At 34.3% G+C, this 20,000-nt stretch overlaps 1 protein-coding gene across 4 annotated transcripts in view; it reads right to left on the reverse strand.

Moving 5' to 3' along the window:
* The window catches only part of LOC125682956 (phosphatidylinositol 4-phosphate 3-kinase C2 domain-containing subunit alpha-like), a 372,533-nt gene that overhangs the window by 133,422 nt on the left and 219,111 nt on the right, over nt 1-20,000 (reverse strand). For all 4 annotated transcript variants that reach the window (XR_007372745.2, XM_048923599.2, XM_048923598.2 and 1 more), the window contains exon 20: nt 8,389-8,482. Coding sequence is in view for 3 of the 4 variants with exons in the window: in XM_048923599.2 (XP_048779556.2) it covers nt 8,389-8,482 (94 nt within the window). In the remaining variant the exon portion in view is untranslated. The remainder of the gene's footprint in view (nt 1-8,388; nt 8,483-20,000) is intronic.

Consider the following 20,000-nt stretch of genomic DNA (forward strand, 5'->3'; position numbering starts at 1 on the left):
AATGGTGTAGGGAACAATAATCAATAATTTCAGACAGTAATTTTGAATCAAGTACATGTTTTTTTCAAAATATTTGATTTTTGGGGTAATTTTCCCCTTACCGTATGTACTCGTCTATAAGTCGGATTTTTGGGAGTCAATTTTTGGTCCAAAACTCTATGTCCGACTTATAGGCGTGTCCTAAGAAGATTGGTATTTTTCTGGGCGGCGTAAAGTGGTGTTTTTTAAACAACTCCGACGATTATCATGGACTACCACACAAATGATTATTGTTCACAAATATCTAAACACATCGTATTGTTTATGTATTTTAAAATTATGTATAAAGTACAAGTATTTACATATTTTCATAATTTTATCTAGTTAAGTGTATATTATTTATTTTAAGAATTATTTACATACCCGTAACTAATTCTTTCATTCAATTTAACTAATCTACCGTTTATCGGTAAAATTGAATTGCGAACCCAATTTAATATTGAAATATTCATGAATATATATACCAGCTGAAATATTTCATAAAAGACTGAACATTGTTAACAGATAATTTTAATTAGATCATCATTCTTGACTCTTAAAAACTTGATTATTGATACAATGAATTATACTGGAATCCCACAATAACAGTTTTCATGAGGTGCATGCCACTAAGTAAACACGGTGTCAGGTACTGGTAAGAGACCATTATGCTTAGGTAAACAAGTGATCATTGCCAATAATAGATCAAGGGTTGCATTTCAACCCCAAACAGATATGGATTGGATATTGAGCACCTCATAATTATTAATTTCTCAAAATATTTTTTGAAATGTAGGTAAAAGCACTGGAACATGGACTTGAAATTGTCAACCAATTCTGACAAAAATTTGTACCAACTTACAAGCGGGTCAATAGCAAATTCCTACAAAATAACCTTAAACAAGAGATGTTTGTAAAACACATATGCCCCCCATGGTGCAAAATTGAAAAGGGTTATACACACACCTCATTTAATTGATAGTATTATCATCAATTCAAAATATTGAGCAGACAATATCTTCCTATGTCAAGAGTGAATTGACCATGTGACCTAAAATTCAATAGGGGTCATCTACTCCTTATGCTGTACCAGTGTACCAAGTTTGGTACGTGTCAATCAAGCAAATAATTCTTAAAATATAGGATACAATATATTACTATGTCCAGTTCAACTATTGACTTTTGACCTCAAAATCAATAGGGGTCATCCTCTCCTGAAGATGTACCAATGTACTAAGTTTGATGTCTGTCAAGTAAAAGGGTTATCAAGATATTGAGTGGACAGTATATTACTATGTCCAGTTTGACCCTTGACCTTTGACCATGTGACCTCAAAATCAATAGGAGTCATCTTCTCCTGAATATACACCAGTGTACTATTTAAAGTTTGATGTCTGTCAAGCAAAGGGTTCTGAAGATATTGAGCAGACAGTATATTCCTATGTCCAGGTTGACCCTTGACCTTTAAACATGTGACCTCAAAATCAATAGGGATCATCTTCTCCTAAAGATGTACCAGTGTACCAAGTTTGATGTCTGTCAAGCAAAGGGTTCTCAAGATATTGAATGGACAGTATATTCCTATGTCCAGTTTGACCCTTGACCTTTGCTCATGTGACCTCAAAATCATTAGGGGTCATCTTCTCCTGAAGACGTATCAGTGTACCAAGTTTGATGTCTGTCAAGAAGAGGGTTCTCAAGATACTGAGCAGACAGTATATTCCAACGTCTAGTTTGACCCTTGACCTTTGACCATGTGACCTCAAAATCAATAAGAGTCATCTTCTCCTGCAGATCTACCAGTGTACTAAGTTTGATGTCTGTCAAGAAAAGGGTTCTCAAGATATTGAGCAGACATTATATTCCTATGTCCAGTTTGACCCTTGATCTTTGACCATGTGACCTCAAAATCAATAGGGGTCATCTTCTCCTGAAGACGTACTAGTGTACCAAGTTTGATGTCTGTCAAGCAAAGGGTTCTCAAGATATTGAACGGACAGTATATTCCTATGTTCAGTTTGACCCTTGACCTTTGACCATGTGACCTCAAAATCAATAAGGGTCATTTTCTTCTGAAGACATACTGGTGTACCAAGTTTTATGTCTACAAGGCAAAGGGTTTTCAAGATATTGAGCAGACAGTATATTCCAATGTCCAGTTTGACCCTTGACCTTTGACCATGTGACCTCAAAATCAATAGGGGTAAACTTCTCCTGAAGACGTACCAGTGTAACAAGTTTGATGTCTGTCAAGAAAAGGGTTCTCAATATATTGAACGGACAATATATTCCTATGTCCAGTGTGACCCTTGACCTTTGACCATGTGACATCAAAATCAATAGGGGTCATCTTCTCCTGAAGACGTGTCAGTGTACCAAGTTTGATGTCTGTCAAGAAAAGGGTTCTCAATATATTGAACGGACAGTATATTCCTATGTCCAGTTTGATCCTTGACCTTTGACCATGTGATCTGAAAATCAATAGGGGTCATCTTCTCCTGAACACGTACTAGTGTACCAAGTTTGATGTCTGTCAAGCTAAGGGTTCTCAAGATATTGAATGGACAGTATATTCCTATGTCCAGTTTGACCCTTGACCTTTGACCATGTGACCTAAAAATCAATAGGGGTCATCTTCTTCTGAAGATGTACTGGTGTACCAAGTTTGATGTCTGTCAAGCAAAGGGTTCTCTAGACATTGAATGGTCAGTATATTCCTATGCCCAGTTTGACCCTTGACCTTTGACCATATGACCTCAAAATCAATAAGGGTCATCTACTCCTTAGGATGTACCAGTGTGCCAAGTTTGATGTCTTTCAAGCAAAGGGTTCTCGAGATATTGAGCGGACATTATATTCCTATGTCCACAGTAGATTGACCCTTGACCTTTGACCTGAAAAACAATAGGGGTCATCTTCCACTCATAACCAACCCACATATGAAATATCATTATCATCAAGTGAATGGTTCTCAAGATATTGAGCGGACAACATGCGGTCTACAGACCGACCGACCGACCGACTGTTCCAAAACAATATGCCCCCTTTTTTTCAAAGGGGGGCATAAAAATACAACCGACTTATAGGCGGACCGACTTATAGGCGAGTAGATACGGTATTGTGAGGATGGCTCTAAAAGTTTTTATATTTATAAGAAATATTAACAAAAATGAAAATAAATTACTTTCCATGTTGGAGTAACACCTTTAAAAGAAGTACACAATAATTTTCTTATTGAAATATCAGTCTGAAGGACAAAAAGACAATTTTCTAAAACCTTCTGTTTTCACTCACTTTGTTGCACTCCTGACAATAACTACATGCATCAATTATATAAAGAAAATATATAAAATATCAGGAGAAAATTTGAAGTTTTTAGAGAAAATAATCAGAGCAAATGAAATTTTCATCCATTTAGGAGTGGATGTTTTTTGATCAAAATTGTGAAATATTGTCAAAATACTCTATTAAGGTGGATCGATCCTCATGTGACTTATCAATATTAATGGTTAAAAGTGGAAAAACTGTATCAATTTCCACTCAATATAGTTTAATCTAATCAATAACCAAAGAAAATGTGTATGTTGCCACCCTTTTAAAGATGTCAGACATACAAAAACAGAAGTATATATCAACATAAAAAAATTGTACATTTTCGTTGAACAGAATGATGAAAATTAATAAAAACTTGTTGAAATGACAAATTTTAATTGTCAACAGTTTAAGAAATCTGATAATTCATAGATATATAAAAATTAATTGTGGATATTAGGGAAATCATTGTGTCATAGACATGCAGTAGAGGAAATTCCAGCATAGGAGTTATTGCCCTTGACAACATTTTTAAAATTATAGATAATTGATTATCTATGGAAAATTAAAACTTTTTCAGTATCAAAAGTTTACCAAATTTTTTATTTCATTCAGTGAATAAAGTTCCTCTGAAAGATATATTTCAATCATGTGCAAAATTTAAATCGATAAAGATTTTGCAAAAACCTATGACATCACAAGAGGATCGATCAACCTTAAACTTTTATTCCACCTACTTTGTTCAAATAAAGTTGTTGTAGATAAAAATATCAGTTTAGATATATTAGAATGCATTTCTTATTAATATCAGACATACTGAAAACAATTATTTATAATTTCAGACATATATTTCTACCAATTGTTTTTATGCATGCATAAACACATATCCTCATTTGACCTACTTTTGTTGCACTCATTTACAACAGTGGAAAGGACTGCATAAATGAAATTTTGGGAAATAAAATGAAATTTATAGAGAAAATTATCTGAGCAGATAAAGTTTTCATCAATTTTATGGAGGAAATATTTGTTTTATGATCAAAATTTACAAAAAATTGTCAAAATACTCAATGTTTTCTTTTCTTTTTTTCCAATTAAAGTTGTATTAGTAGATAATAAAATCATTTTTCTTGCATTAAAATGCATTGTTTTTAATGTCAGACATACTGAAAACAACTATCTATAACTTCATGCAGACACATATATTTCAATCGGTTCTGTTTTTATGCATGCATAGAGACAATACAGCAATTAAAGGAAATTTTTGTTGAGTTACTGAGATAGGAATCTTTTACTAGCACTAAAATTCTCATCTTAAAGAATTTTTCTTCTATTTTAGATTTTTCATATTTTTTTAAAATAGAAATGTAAAGAATCATTAAAATATTTCTAATATAATTTTTTAATTTGGATGAAAAATGGTAGTCAAAGTAGAGAATAAATAAAATCCACATAAGAAATAATTTTTGGTCAATGATAAATATATTCTTAGAGAAAACATATAAAATTTTGGCAAACCGTAGTTAAACTTGAAAAAAAATATTCTAGTTAATTATCATTGTAGTTGTTATATTGTGTCAGGAGTGCAACACATTAATAGGCTTATAAAATTATATTCAATAATTCATTCACATGAAAGACAACAGGTGGAATGAGAAAAGACAAGAAATGTCTAGCAATGTTTGTGGGATAAACATTTCTTTGTGATAAACTGTTGGAAAAACATATCAAAAATAACCCCACACAGTGGTGGTTTTTTTTTTTTTTTACTTATAAACACATCTGCTAATGCTTTAGAAGTCATACACTAATAATTAGAAACATGCAAAATTAATATTTAAAGATTAATATCTAAACTATTGAAATGTATTTAAAAAGTGTTACACTCCTGACATTAAAAAGATAGCCCTGTGGGCAAAATATAATTTTTTTCTGTCATTTTTTCCCCCCAAAAATCATATCTTTTATATTGCCTCTTCTAAAAAATAAAGAAAAAGATTATATTGATATAGTTAGTTTTGACTGGTGTCTATCAAAAGTCGAAATGTTGTACTCCTGACCATGCGGGGTATGCTCATTAAATCAACTCCCACGAAGTTTACATGGACACCAGCAGTTACTTCTTTCTTTTTTTTAACAGAAGAGATGTTGTTTTAAAAGTTTAGATTTCTTTTGTAGTTAAATTGACATTAACTAATTCAAAAGACACTTTTTTACACAAACTGGTCATTCTTTGTGTTGCACTCCTGACATGGCACTACATTTTTTTGAGCTGATATTAAAATCATATCTGAAGCTTTAAGTGTTTTATCATTCTTGGAATTTAAAAGTATATAAATTGAAGATTTTTAAACAATAGTTTTCTTTTCATAAATATCTTTTTGTTTTGATAGACAGAAATTTGAAACAAGAGGCCCAGGGGCCTTATAGGTCACCTGAGTATCATGTAACAACCTTCCAATGTTTGAATTAGGTTTGTGTTTAAATATAAGAATTTTACTTTTGGATGGAAGAAACATTGAATAGCTATGTGGTCAGCCCCGCCTTTGCACCAGAACCCCTGACCCAGGGGCCATAAATTTCAGTTTTGAAAGAAGCATCCTTGATCATCATATCATACTATTAGTTTGTCTACTTAATACCCAGCAGCAGAGGAGAAGATTTTCAAAGAAATAAAATGCATTTTCACTATATGATCAATAGGGCCCCACCCTAATACCAGAACCCCTGACCCAGGGGCCATAAATTTCACAATTTTGAAAGAGGCATCCTTGCTCATCATAATCATGCTATTGGTTTGTCTACTTAATACCCAAGGACAGAGAAGAAGATTTTCAAAGAAATAATGCATTTTCACTATATGACTTATAGAGCCCCACCCTAGAACCAGAACCCCTGATCCAGGGGCCATGAATTTCACAATTTTTAACAAGAGGTACTGTGAGCAATGCTCACTAAGAATACCCCTCGCTTACCCCAATCTCCCAAAGGGTGTTGGTAATAGGTATAAACTACCTCTTTTCTGAGTGTTGCTACTTCGATGTCCAGTGCGCATGACCTTTGACCTTTTGACCCCAAAGTCGATAGGGAACATCTTCATCCCATGGGTAGTCCATATGTATGATATGGTGACTGTAGGTGGAAAGGATAACGCTTTAGAGCCTGGAAACCATATTGCTACTTCAATGTCCAGTGCGCTTGACCTTTGACCTTTTGAACCCAAAATCGATAGGGAACATCTTCATCCCATGGGTAGTCCATATGTTTGATATGGTGACTGTAGGTGGAAAGGATAACGCTTTAGAGCCCGGAAACCATATTGCTACTTCAATGTCCAGTGCGCATGACCTTTGACCTTTTGACTTTAAAATCCATAGGGAACATCTTCATCCTATGGGTAGTCCATATGTATGATATGGTGACTGTAGGTGGAAAGGATAACACTTTAGAGCCCGGAAACCATATTGCTACTTCGATGTCCAGTGTGCTTGACCTTTGACCTTTTGACCCCAAAATCGATAGGGAACATCTTCATCCCATGGGTAGTCCATATATATGATATGGTGACAGTAGGTGGAAAGGATAATGCTTTAGAGCCCGGAAACCATTGCGTCTACAGACGGACGGACGGACAGACGGACAACTCGATTCCAGTATACCCCCCCCCCCCCCCCCCAACTTGTTGCGGGGGATATACAGAGGCATCCTTGCTCATCATTACCATGCTATTAGTTTGTCTACTTAATACCCAGAGACAGAGAAGATTTTCAAAGAATTTCTACATTTTCACTATAAGACCAATAGAGCCCCACCCTAACACAAGAACCCCTGCCCCAGGGGCCATGAATTTCACAATTTTGGTAGAGGGCTCAATGCTCATTATAATTATGCCCACAGTTTGGCTTCTTGATGTCCAGGAGTAAAGAAGAAGATTTTTTAAAATTATACTCATTTTGATGGTTTTTGCTATTTTCACTATATGACCAATAGAGCCCCACCCTAACACAAGAACCCCTGCCCCAGGGGCCATGAATTTCACAATTTTGGTAGAGGGCTCAATGCTCATTATAATTATGCCCACAGTTTGGCTTCTTGATGTCCAGGAGTAAAGAAGAAGATTTTTTAAAATTATACTCATTTTGATGGTTTTTGCTATTTTCACTATATGACCAATAGAGCCCCACCCTAACACAAGAACCCCTGCCCCAGGGGCCATGAATTTCACAATTTTGGTAGAGGGCTCAATGCTCATTATAATTATGCCCACAGTTTGGCTTCTTGATGTCCAGGAGTAAAGAAGAAGATTTTTTAAAATTACACTCATTTTGATGGTTTTTGCCCCACCCCTCAGGCCCCAGGGGGGCAGGGACCACGAATTTCACAGTTTTTGTTCCCCTTCACCCACAGATGCTATATGCCAAAATTGGCTGAAATTGGTTCAGGGGTTTCAGAGAAGAAGCTGAAAATGTTCAAATGTTAACGCACGACGACGGACAAAAACAGATAGCAATAGGTCACCTGAATGAATTCAGGTGACCTAAAAAGCAAATTTTTTTTATGTCACAAAAGTGTTGCACTCCTGACATTTTTACCAACATTTTGGGACACCAATTCATTGTTTTTTGAGATATCTCTTAATTTTTTGGAACACAGATACACAGTATCATGACACAAGATATGGTATCCCTCAAATCACCCAGACTATTTGTAAAACATGCAAAATTGGTCAAATATGCTTTGCCTCCTTTTTTTTTAAACCACCCTACTCTTAAATGTAAAACAAACAAAAAGGATGTTAATTTAATGCATGTTCAAAACGTCAAATTTCTTTGATTCGGGAATATTGATTATGCCATTCTCAGATCAAAACTATTGCTTCTGCAGTTTTAAAATTATCATTGACATCGAAACACTTATTCTTACCTAATTTACAAATATGAGAAATATAAATTATGTAATACTATACAACTCTTTCATTGGCTCTATGGCTATAAGCATTAGATACATATCTCAAGTGTCTATGAGTTTTATCAAACAGCAGTACATCAATACATTTACCTGAATAAGCTGAGGCAAAAAGTAAACAAGCTCATCAGAATTAATTCTATGTAGACAGTTCACTGCAAATTCCCTCACTCTGCTATCTGCAAACCTAAAAAGTTAATTATTGTCATTTTTAACCAAGTTAAAACAAGAGTACCACAAACGGTACAATATACGCCCGTCGGACAGTGAAATTCAACCTGGAAACATATTGTGCATTCTGAATTGATACAACACACATTCTGAATAGAAAAGCCTTAAAGATCAAGAACTTTGAGAGATCGATAGTAAATTTGCTTTGTTATTTAGAGAAAAAAATCGGGACCATGATTTCACTTCCAGAGACCGAGAACTTGTTTGAGAGATCGAGGTTCGAGCCATCTCGAGTCACCTGTATATGCATTTCTTGTGAGAAGACCCTTTCAATGATACCTGATTTGTTGACGTTGTGTACTTTTATGATACTTTTTCTATACTTACTTAAGAGTATACTTTTTTGGACTTTTCGTTGGATACTTTTTTTGTACTTAATACATTTCTGTGCTTTTTCTGTACCAACTTAAAAGTATACCTTTAAGATACTTTTTCCATACTTGCTTAAGAGTATACTTTTTTGTACTTAATATAATACATTTTTGTGCTTTTTCTGTACCAACTGAAAAGTATACTTTTATGATACTTTTTCTATACTTTCTTAAGAGTATACTTTTTTTGTACTTTTCTCTGGATACTTTTTTTGTACTTAATACATTTTTGTGCTTTTTCTGTATTTCCAATCATACTTTTTATGTACTTTGCAACAGATAAAGAGATATGCTAAAAGTATACTTTTGTTATCTTATAGCACAAAAAAATTATACTTTTTTTTTTCTTTACTGAATTTGGAAAGACCAAATGCATGGTTCAAAATTTAGTTTAAAAAAAGCATGATTTTTTGGTTCCTTTTATGTACTTTTTTCTGGTACTTTTTTTGTACTAAATTTCGCTCTGGGTTGGATCATCAAATTTATTTACAGTTTTAGTAAAGGACTATCTGTTTTTTCTAAATATTCATTTAGCTTCAATTCAGTATGAATAGCACAAAAGATGTTATTTATTAATAAATGCTTTACACATAAACAATATATACCAAGTTTGGCCTCACCCTGGGGTCAGAACCCCTACCCCAGGGATCATGAAATTTACAATTTTGGTAGGGGCTTTCCTACTCTACATCACTATGCATTCAGTTTTTCTTAAACATGTGCAGTTGTAGAGAAGTTTGTTGAAAATTGGTCAATTTTTGACAGTTTTTTTTTGACCCACCCTTAAGGCCCAGGGGTGCAGGAATCTTGAAATTTACAATTTATGACCCCCTTGTCCCAAAAATACTTCATACCAAAGAACCATGCAGAGCCACAAAGTACTAAAATTGGCCCTTTCGCCAAAATAAAAGAGACTTTCACAGTTGATGCTCTAAGATTTAGGTCATAGAACAATTTATTTTATAACTATATCTTTTCTAGTTTTTGTTTTACACTTGTTTAAACTTTGTATTGTTTTTCAACAGAAAAACTATATAACGTCATGATGTTGACGTTATGAGAATCACAGTGTAATACACAAAAAATGGACGTATAGGTTAATATATATTTTTGGGGCTTATTCTGGTTGTAAATCACAACTGTTAAAATACTAGGAACTTGTATATTTCATATCACTCTACAATCCCCCCCCCCCCCCCCCGCTGTATTGGACATAATTGAAGAAAAATCGTGATCAAAAATTAATTCCATGCAGTGAAAGGACCACAGCAAATAGTATTGATTTACCGTCTATCTCAAAGACGATCGAGTTTATATTTTCAAGTTGCATATATACCCTTACGGAATTACAGCGCATACTGCATTGCAGCATATGCTGCTTTGGTGCTGGAAGTACACTTTATTTGCACTGCAGATATGAAGTACAAATACAGCACAATATGGGATAGTGTACTGCCAGGCAGCATACACTGTATGCTGATTTTGTACTGCATCTGTACAAAAAGTGTACTGCAAAATGTTTACTTTGTTTTGCCAGGAAACTGTATGTGCTGATTATGTACTGCAATATGACTAACCTTGTACTGCAAAATCTTAAACAGATTCTTACAGAGCTGCATTTGTGCTGCATTTTCTTACTCATTGTGATGTTGGCACTAAAAGCTGACCAATGCTTTTTTGCTGGTTTTTCTTTTTCAAAATCATGCATTAATATATATATAAGAAAGGTATCACGTTTTGAGCTTAGTATTATTCAATGTCCAGCACATCATTCTAAAACCATTTCATCATTGTCATTCTTTTAAAAAAACAACAACAAAAAACAATATTCTTTCCAAGTATATTGTGATTTGTTGTCTATGTTGTTTTATCGTGTAGAAAATTTTGTGGCCACAAAAATGAGTATCCAAAATTGCCTGAGTGAGCAAGGTTGATTGTTGCATCCTTGCAGTGAAAATTGTCAATCACCATACATGCCAACTTTCCCGATTTGTGCGGGATTCTCCTGATTTGTGCGGGATTCTCCCGATTTGAAGCAGTTGAAAAGGCAAATCCCGAAAACCCGATCGGGATTGCAAAAATACCCTGAAATCCTGATTTTCTAAAAATATCTCCCATTTTACGACAACAAACCCCCATTTCCAACCGGAATTTGAAATCCCGCGTCATTTTTGAACTGGCCAATCAGAAATCGGGACAATAGTCAACCATTGCTGTTTACCTGTGTCGCATGGTATTGGGGTGGTGCAATTTACCTGGTCTGCCTGTGTCGGGGTGCTTATTGGACAGTGCGAAGCATGTTTTGATAGTAATTAATCGGGAAGACGGATTTCAAATTGATATATCCTTTACACAAACATGAATGACAACGATGATAGTGTCACCAACAAAGAACCGGACATTCCCGATTTTTGCCTCTCGCGGACAGCATCCAAAATATGCAATAAGGTATGTCAAATATATTTTTTTTCCAACTATAATAATATAGGCTATCCGAATCTATCTGTCTATAGCAATGTATTATATAGTGTAGTATTCAATAGACTTTGTGATACGTAATTCGCACAAGTCTGTACTGAATTTTATATTGGCAAGTAGCCTTAATTTACAAGTAAAAACGTATATTTTGATGCGTCTTTTTCCTGGTAATTATTTCAAATGTCATGGGTGCAAAGGTTTTGTTCGCAAACTTCATAGCAGGGCAGATCACTCCTTTTCTGGTTGCAATGCAGATTGTTCCACCAGACTCTGCAAGCCCATGTTTACAGACAAGCAAGATCGCCTTTGTAGTCGTACCTAAATGCATGTGTTTTAATTTAAATTTTGATATATAGACCAGTTAATGTTTATATGGTGTAAAAGGATGCAACTTTAAGTATTTGATAATATATATATGTGACTTGTTGTTGGAGAGGATTTTTTGCTGAAGAGATGATTTTAATAAAATATTTATGTATATCTTTCAAAGTGGTTTTTTTTTTTTTTTTTTTTAGTTTTGTTAAAGTTAATGGTCAAACACACTTGATGTTGTGTTAATATATATGATACATGTACAATGATTAGATTGATATTTTATTTGAAAAAACAAATATTTATTTTCATGGTAAAATGTCGTGAATTTTGAGCTTTGAAAAAGGTCGTCGCGCGCAAAATCCCCCATGGGGATTTTTAAAAATTGGCATGTATGAATCACCTCTTCCATTTTCACAGACTTCATGATAACTATATAGCGTACTATGTACAAGTGAATATAGAGAAAATTGAGATTTCGTTAAACATCACTGTTTCACTTTCAGTCTAGCTGTTATATTTTATATATATATATATATATATGCAATCTCTTTGAAAGAGCTTAAGAGTCCCTCTATTCCCTTTGGGCCTACTTTCAATGACTATGTGACACAGACGTATCAGTTCTTACAGGAAGGGATTACTCAATTACATATTGACTGCTGTGAAGTTTTGCGTTTTCAAAACAGCTAGACTGAAAGTCTATATATATATATATATATATATATATATATATATTCGTATCATTTTCCATAAAAATTGATATTAATTGACGATAAAAAGAGAGACAACTCTATAATTTTGCATGGTTAAACTTGAATACAGTGAAACTTCTCCAAACCGGCCCCTCAGAAAACCGGTTCTCCCTGAATATCAGCCGATTTTCAAAGTCCCGGCAGAAATCTTAACATTTCCTTGCAAAGAAAGTCTTATCAAACTGGCCACCCCTGAAAACCGGACATCGGTCACTTTTTTAAGTACATTTGTTAACAAACATGTGAAACATACCAGCCACTTTTTGAAGACAAGAACATTTTGGCCAGAGGTTGATCAAGATTGTCCAGGTGTGCAAATTGACTGAAAAACCAGGCAGGTGGGAAATTATCAACTGGAGGTGTGAAAAACACTAGTGGCCTCTTTAAATTTTATTGTTTACCTGTGCTGTCAAGGATGTTAATTGACACTTAGCTAATCCAAGAGACCCTTCCAAATTCTGTACAAAATGTAAAAAACAGTTAGGAACATATTGAATGAATACCGTACGTATCAAACCCCATATTGTTTCACCATACTATCGTATGGATATAAGCGGTAGATAATAAAGAACAAACCCATGATAATTATTAAAAGATACTAGATGAATTTTCTTGGTTTCCATCAACTTAAAATGTCAAAGAAATATTCAGATTATAATTTCATATTTACTAAAACCGTCAAAAAAAAATTGTTAATGACATAAGCGATGAATGTAAACAGAGTTTTTATAGGTAAGAGGAATTCCAATAATAGGCCTCTGTGTTTTCTTTATGTATCCTAGCTGTTACAGATTTTCAGTTAAAAATTAGATGATTTCAGCGAGAATATTTCTTACAAATTTGTAATTCATAATTACCTTTAGGTACAAGCGGACTAATTTAATATCCACCGATAATTGATCATAGATCACCAGATCAAAGTGAACAGTACCTACTTCGTGAATAATGAGATAAAACGTCAAATAATTGCTAAATTCTCGGTCAACCGGCCACCCCTCTAAACCGGCCGTTTTTTCCAGTCCGAGAGCTGACCGCTTTAAAGAAGTTTCACTGTAATCATATATAGTAACTAATTAGAAAAATGGAATTTTTAAACATTGCCCTCGTAAACTAAATTTTTTTTTAATAAAACACAGTAGACCTTTAAAATTGTCGGCACCTCTGAAGTCTTAATTTTCTGAGCGAGGTAGACTTTTAAGTCCACGGAGGGTCTCTGTGGATATCTGACATCTGTACCTCCCTTCGTGTGATAAAACGAAATAAATACTAAGCGAAATATTAGTGGGTGAAAATTAAAATGAATAAAACGCAACTTGTATATATTCATATCATTTAATGATATATATTATTGTAAATTTATAATAGCAAGGCCACAGATTTTTTATTTCTTGGTTTACGGATCCACCTACCCTAATTTCTGGGTAATCGAAAAAAAATAAAAATGCAAATTTCTACTTTTTTTAATTCCGCCGATTCTACCCAGCGTGTCAAACCGAAAATAAAAATAAAATGCATTTTAAATTTTATGAATAGAAAATCGTGAAACGCAAACCCATTGATTTGTATGTGCATGGTAATCACTATTCCTTATGCGAAATATCTTTATTCCGTATTTTTGAAAACCATGTAAACATATATGGCAACGATGACAGTAACTTTACGATACCTATATACCTATCATTCTTGTCGATGAAATAGATACCAGATGACATCTTCAAAAAAAAAGAATTGATAGAAATAAATATTTCTCATATACAATTGGCGGTATTCTTGTAGTGCTATTTGGGTGTTTAAGGAAATGGGGAAGGTACAGTAATGTTAGCGACTTTACTAGATAGGATCAGATATTCTTGATATAGTTAAGTGATAATGTCCTATGGACTCGGTTTGAGTGTGGTGAGGGCCTGTCCAGAGACACAGTTAGATTATTCTAACTAGTTACTTTATACTACAACAGTACATGCCATAATAAACGTATTTGAATACATGTACATTCATCTCTGCCATCAAAAATCCAAATAGAGAATAGAACAGTGCGAGAAATTGTTGGACGCTTTTGATACTTTAATGAACGCCCGTTAAAAATATGACGAATTCCCAGACGAAACTCAGAAAGGTATACATATTTCTCGAAAATTAGTATACCTTGTGTAGTGGTGGAAAGAATTTGAGTACCAAATAAAAATGAAAAACAGAAAACACTCAACACTTTTTTAAAAAAGGTGGTAGAGAATTCCAAGGGCATATCTATGTGGGGGGAAAATGGGGTTAAAAATTATTTCATGGGGTATAAACATTCTGAAATTAAAAATGGAATTACTACATAAAATTGTAATAATGCTTATGTATTAAATTTTTTTCATTATATTTTCAATTTGTAAATGTAAAATCTAAAAATGTTGAGCATATACAGCAAAATACAGAGATATGACCTTACACATTTTCTCAGCTAATATGCTTTACCAAAGTGTAACATAGATAATAATTATACTCTGAATTTGAAATTGCATTTTTTTTTTCAAAATTCATAGCATACTTTAGTCACTCTAAATATTTTTTAAATCTAATATTTAAAAGTGATTTAATACATAATAAGAGTTATAGATGTTAATTAAGCATTATCCAATCAAAAGAAGTGCATGCGCGTGCAGATTGGTAATTTTGACCATGCAGATCACGACAGTTATAAAGGGTCTCAATATCTACCTATGATATGAATATCAATCCATTTCAATGAACAACAAAAAAGTTAGATTGATTACAAAATTAGTGTTCAAAAATGGGATGCACGTGCATGCGCATGCAGACAAAATGACTATCATTTTGCACATCTACAAATTGATATATTATCATCCTATTAAGGTTTCATGTCGATCCCTTGTGTATTCTGATTTCGAATATTTTGTACCAAAATTGCAATGCATGTGCATGCGCGGGCATGCACGTGCTGACAAAATGACTATTGGCACATCCCCAAATGCTATACAATCGTCTTGGAAAGTTTCATATCGATTCCTCGTGTAGTTTCTGAGAACACTCCCAGACAAAAAAGTTCCGAAGAAAAATAATATAAATAGTAAGAAACAGCTGAGTAAAAACAATATGCTCCCAAACTTTGTTTGGAGAACATAATAGTATGATACCAGTAGTTAGATTAGAAATCAACTGTTGGAAGTTCTCGCCTATTTAGTATATTGGAGTGTTGCGGTCACTCAGTCTAAATTGTTAGTTAAAAAACAATTAATTATACACAAGATGTTCAACTTGTTGACTTACCAGTAATATTATCATGAATTATCGTTGTTTTATACATACCACACTCACTGCATGACCATATTACAGGGAGTTTTTACCCCTTGAATCCAGGGGCCACCCTTAGCCAAAATAACTGGAAATTTTCCATTGAAATAAAATTGAAAATCAATTGAAATAGCAGTTATCATTGAAATACCAGTATTTTATCAGTGATTTGCTTTTGGGGTTCATTAGAACAGTTATTTCATGACCATTGAAATACCTGTTTTTGGATAAATGTACTTTCAATACCTTAAATTTACCAGTGAAACACAAGTTTTTCTTAAAACTTGATAATCAATGCTATAAATAAACATTGTTACACCAGTTAATTTCTATTACAGTTTTTCTGTTTTCAATGGTGAAGCATATCTTAGTCTAGTCAATCTAAAAGTTATATAAAAGTTTCCATCCTCTAAACCTTTCATCAGAAATTGATATTGATATAATTGATCACAAATTTTCCCTGAGACAGGGACTTTTGGACCAAGGTAATTTTGGAAAGGTCAAGGTCACTCGGAACATATACCTTATGTAAGTAAAAGTTTTTGAAGTTATGAATGAATATTGACACCAAAATAATTACCCCCCCCCCCCCCCCCCCCCCCCCCCCGTAATTTTAAAAAAAAAAAAATCCTAGTTAATAATTCTCAAAAACACGGCACACCCCCCCCCCCTTCATTCAAAATGATGCTGCGTATCAATGTAGTAACCCCCCCCCCCCCAAATGCAACGTATTTTATAATGCCCCTCCCCCGGCCACTCTTTTTTATTTTTGTAGTAGTGAGTGGGAAGATTAGGTAGAGGTTATGAGTATTGGCCCCGTGTATTAAGTGACTCTCTCTCTCTCTCTCTCTCTTAAACACAGGCTATATGATTTTCAAAGAAGTCGATATCGAGAATATTAAAATCTGGTAGGTCCCCCCTCTGAAAAAACAGTAGATTAAATAGATATCGGTAAATCGGCTGTTTCTTTCGACACGATTCCTGGATCCGCCCTTGATCCTCTCGCTTCTTCAGGATGCTGATCGCGCAGACTCCACATGACGTCATTTAAGGCATTTGAATTGAGTGTTGGATGAGTGAATATATTTGATCAACATGTTTGCAGCGATATATTATACCGATGACAGGAAAATAGAAGTGGTCCATTCTAAGAAGTGAATCGCTTGGAAAATGCAAACAAACATTCACAACTTTCAACTTGTTGTATAGAGACTGTGACAAAATGTAGCTACTTGATGATGCGCGGGGCGGGAGAGTTGGATTCAGAGACGTGATGTCGACTACGATGTGTGTAAACAAAGGTAAGCATTTCTTTCGTATAAATTTCGAGTGCAATCGCATGGGCCTGTCACGAATTTGATCCTTCTCTATATAGACTATACAATAAATTATAGTGCGGGGGCCTAAATTTTGCAGCCCTTCATGCTTCACCGGCAATGGTGACGTCTCGAGAGGGAAGTAAAACATAGAGCAGATTTCAATTCACTGCGATGATTTACATGGATGTCGTAAGACGAAAATATCGAGATTAAAGATGTGTTTCTTAATTAGATCTTAGGAGTCGGCAGTTTTATCTGTAAGGGTGTACAATATAAATAACAAACACTAAGCTCTTCGCGATCGAAGCGACAGGAATGTAACCCAATTTTGGCAAAACACAACACGCGGGCCGGTATGATTTAACTAAATATGACAGTGGAAATGTCCCACCTGATTTCTGGAACGACCACGGTAAATAACGTTGACAATTTAGATTCATGAAACATCACAATGTGTAATATACATAATATATTTTTGAAAATACATATTTCTAGACTGTCCTGACTACAATTTGATTTCTACATGTTACATAAATGTGGGGAAAAATACTCGTCTTATGATTCTTCTTTTATTTTTTATTTTTGTAGATTAAGCTTGATGAATCCTACAACCTGTTAATAGATGCGAGCAAGATTACCAGGCGGCGCCGGACTTGGACTTGTTGCTGCATTCCCTTACCAAAAAATAAGGCTTCTGGCGGGCCTTCAAGTTTGGGAAAAATAACGATATTTGATTGAAATTGGGAAATTTGTATCATAAAAAGTAATTTTAAATAAGAAAAACAAGCAAAAAGTTAACCATTTGATATTTTATTATCAATGTGCCTTAGACAAGCTTTAAATGTCTTCGGCAGAGAAAAAACTGTCAAAATGTTTTGCAACAGATCGAGTGGCACCGAGGTTGAATGACCCCTCATGGCATATTCTCATCAAAGCATACATCATTTGAGAATTTTTAGGCATCATTTTGGGAAAAACACCTGCTTTTCGGTATTGGGAATGGGGCCGAATTTCGGCCCTCTACAGACCCTAAAAAAAATCCCTGTATTACTGACTACAAAATATATCTTTCATAAAGAATGTACATGTAAGTATGCATTGCATTATGTGTAAATGTATGTGTGTTATAGACAGTTTAACACAGAGGGGGGGGGGGGGGGGGGGGGGAGAGGGGGGGTATAAACCTTGTGTGTTCTTTCCATTCTCTACTCGCTACATGTAACACCTCTGTCAATGCCCAAATCACAAGATTCTTGTAAAACGCTTTGAAACTTTAATACAAACATTCAACTTGGCTTAATCAATTCATGGAGCAGAATTTTAAAATAAAATTGTTTTACCACTTGTGAACAAATTCCTAAAATTTCCATTTTAATCAAACAAAACAACCAACTTATTTCTCCGATTTTTTATGTTATCTTAGCTACATTAATTGTTCTAATTCTTTTCTAAAGAACCTGCATTATTATTATCATTAATGCTGTATACATATTAGAACTGGATATGGTACCGTATATTTGCCATTTTCACCAAAAACTGGTTATTTTGTAAAGTTTTTGCCATACTAGTCTCAACTCGCCCCAATTAGTTACTATAATTACTCAAGTTTAACCGGAATTATAGAGTTGTCTGTCTTTTTATTGTCAATCATTGGAAATTGATACGAATAGATATGCAACTTGAAAAAATAAAATCATCTTTGAGGTAGACAGTAAAATAATACTATTTGCTGTGACAGTGGTCCTTTCATTGCATGGAATTTATTTTTTTTATCACGATTTTTCAATTATGTCCAATACAGCGAAAAAACCCAAAAAACTTTGTAAATAAGTGTTATGTAGGGAGGGGCAATATACACATGTATCACAAATTTAAACATCATGATAGAAAATATGTACACGTTTCTGATATTTAAACAGTTGTGATTTACAACCAGAATAAGCCCCAAAAATTCATATTAACCTATGCATCCATTTTTTATGTATTAATTTTCATAACATCAACATCATGACGTAAGCATCATGATGTTATATAGTTTTCATGCTGAAAAACAACACCAAGTTTAAACTATTGTAAAATGAAAACTAGAAAAGATATTGTTATAAAATAAATTGTTCTATAACCTATCAATCTTAGAGCATCAACTGTGAAAATCTCATTTATTTTGGCAAAAGGGCCAATTTTAGTACTTTGTGGCTGATCTACTTCTTTCCGTTCCATTTTTTGTCCCGTTACGTTTTCTGTTCCATGTTTTAGCAACACCCACAGCGTCCGATAATGACATGGAACAAACGAACACGTGAGTGACATGTGACAGTCCTCTTTTCAGATCATGTCAACGAGTTTCCTGAAAGCATATCTGGGAATACAAAATGAAATAATTCTGAAACTGAAAGTGAATGTGGTAGATTTGCTGATGCATTGATTAATCTGATTGATTGATATAAATAGATAGAAAAGTAGCTAGGTATTTACATTCTTTGATTGCCTTCACATTTAGAGAGAGGGGGAGGAAAATGGAATGAATGATTCTATTGTACATAGGCCAAGAAAATGAGAGAGAGAGTCTCCAGAGAGCGTAGGACAACCCAGTAATATAGATGAAAAGAACGAAGGAAGAGAGAGAAAGAGAGAAGCCTGAGGATTATTGTGCAATAGGCGAGATGCCTGTTATGAACTACCCTAGTGGGTTTTTAAGCATAAACCTCAAAACCTCCACATCCAAGAGGTATCTAAGTGTTTCTGTGGTTTTAGAATCGACCTGAACATGTTGAGTGTGGGTCTACATGAACGACACACATACATACCTACTCATAAACACAAGGATTAAAAGGAATCTACAAGACTTCGGATTTTTTTCCCGAAATCATCCCAAAAGGTGCAGTCCCCCGCACCGTATGTAACAATTTGTTACAAAGCATAGCAGGAATGGCGACGCT

This window comes from Ostrea edulis, chromosome 6 (genome assembly GCF_947568905.1).
Source record: "Ostrea edulis chromosome 6, xbOstEdul1.1, whole genome shotgun sequence".
Classification (NCBI taxonomy): domain Eukaryota; kingdom Metazoa; phylum Mollusca; class Bivalvia; order Ostreida; family Ostreidae; genus Ostrea; species Ostrea edulis.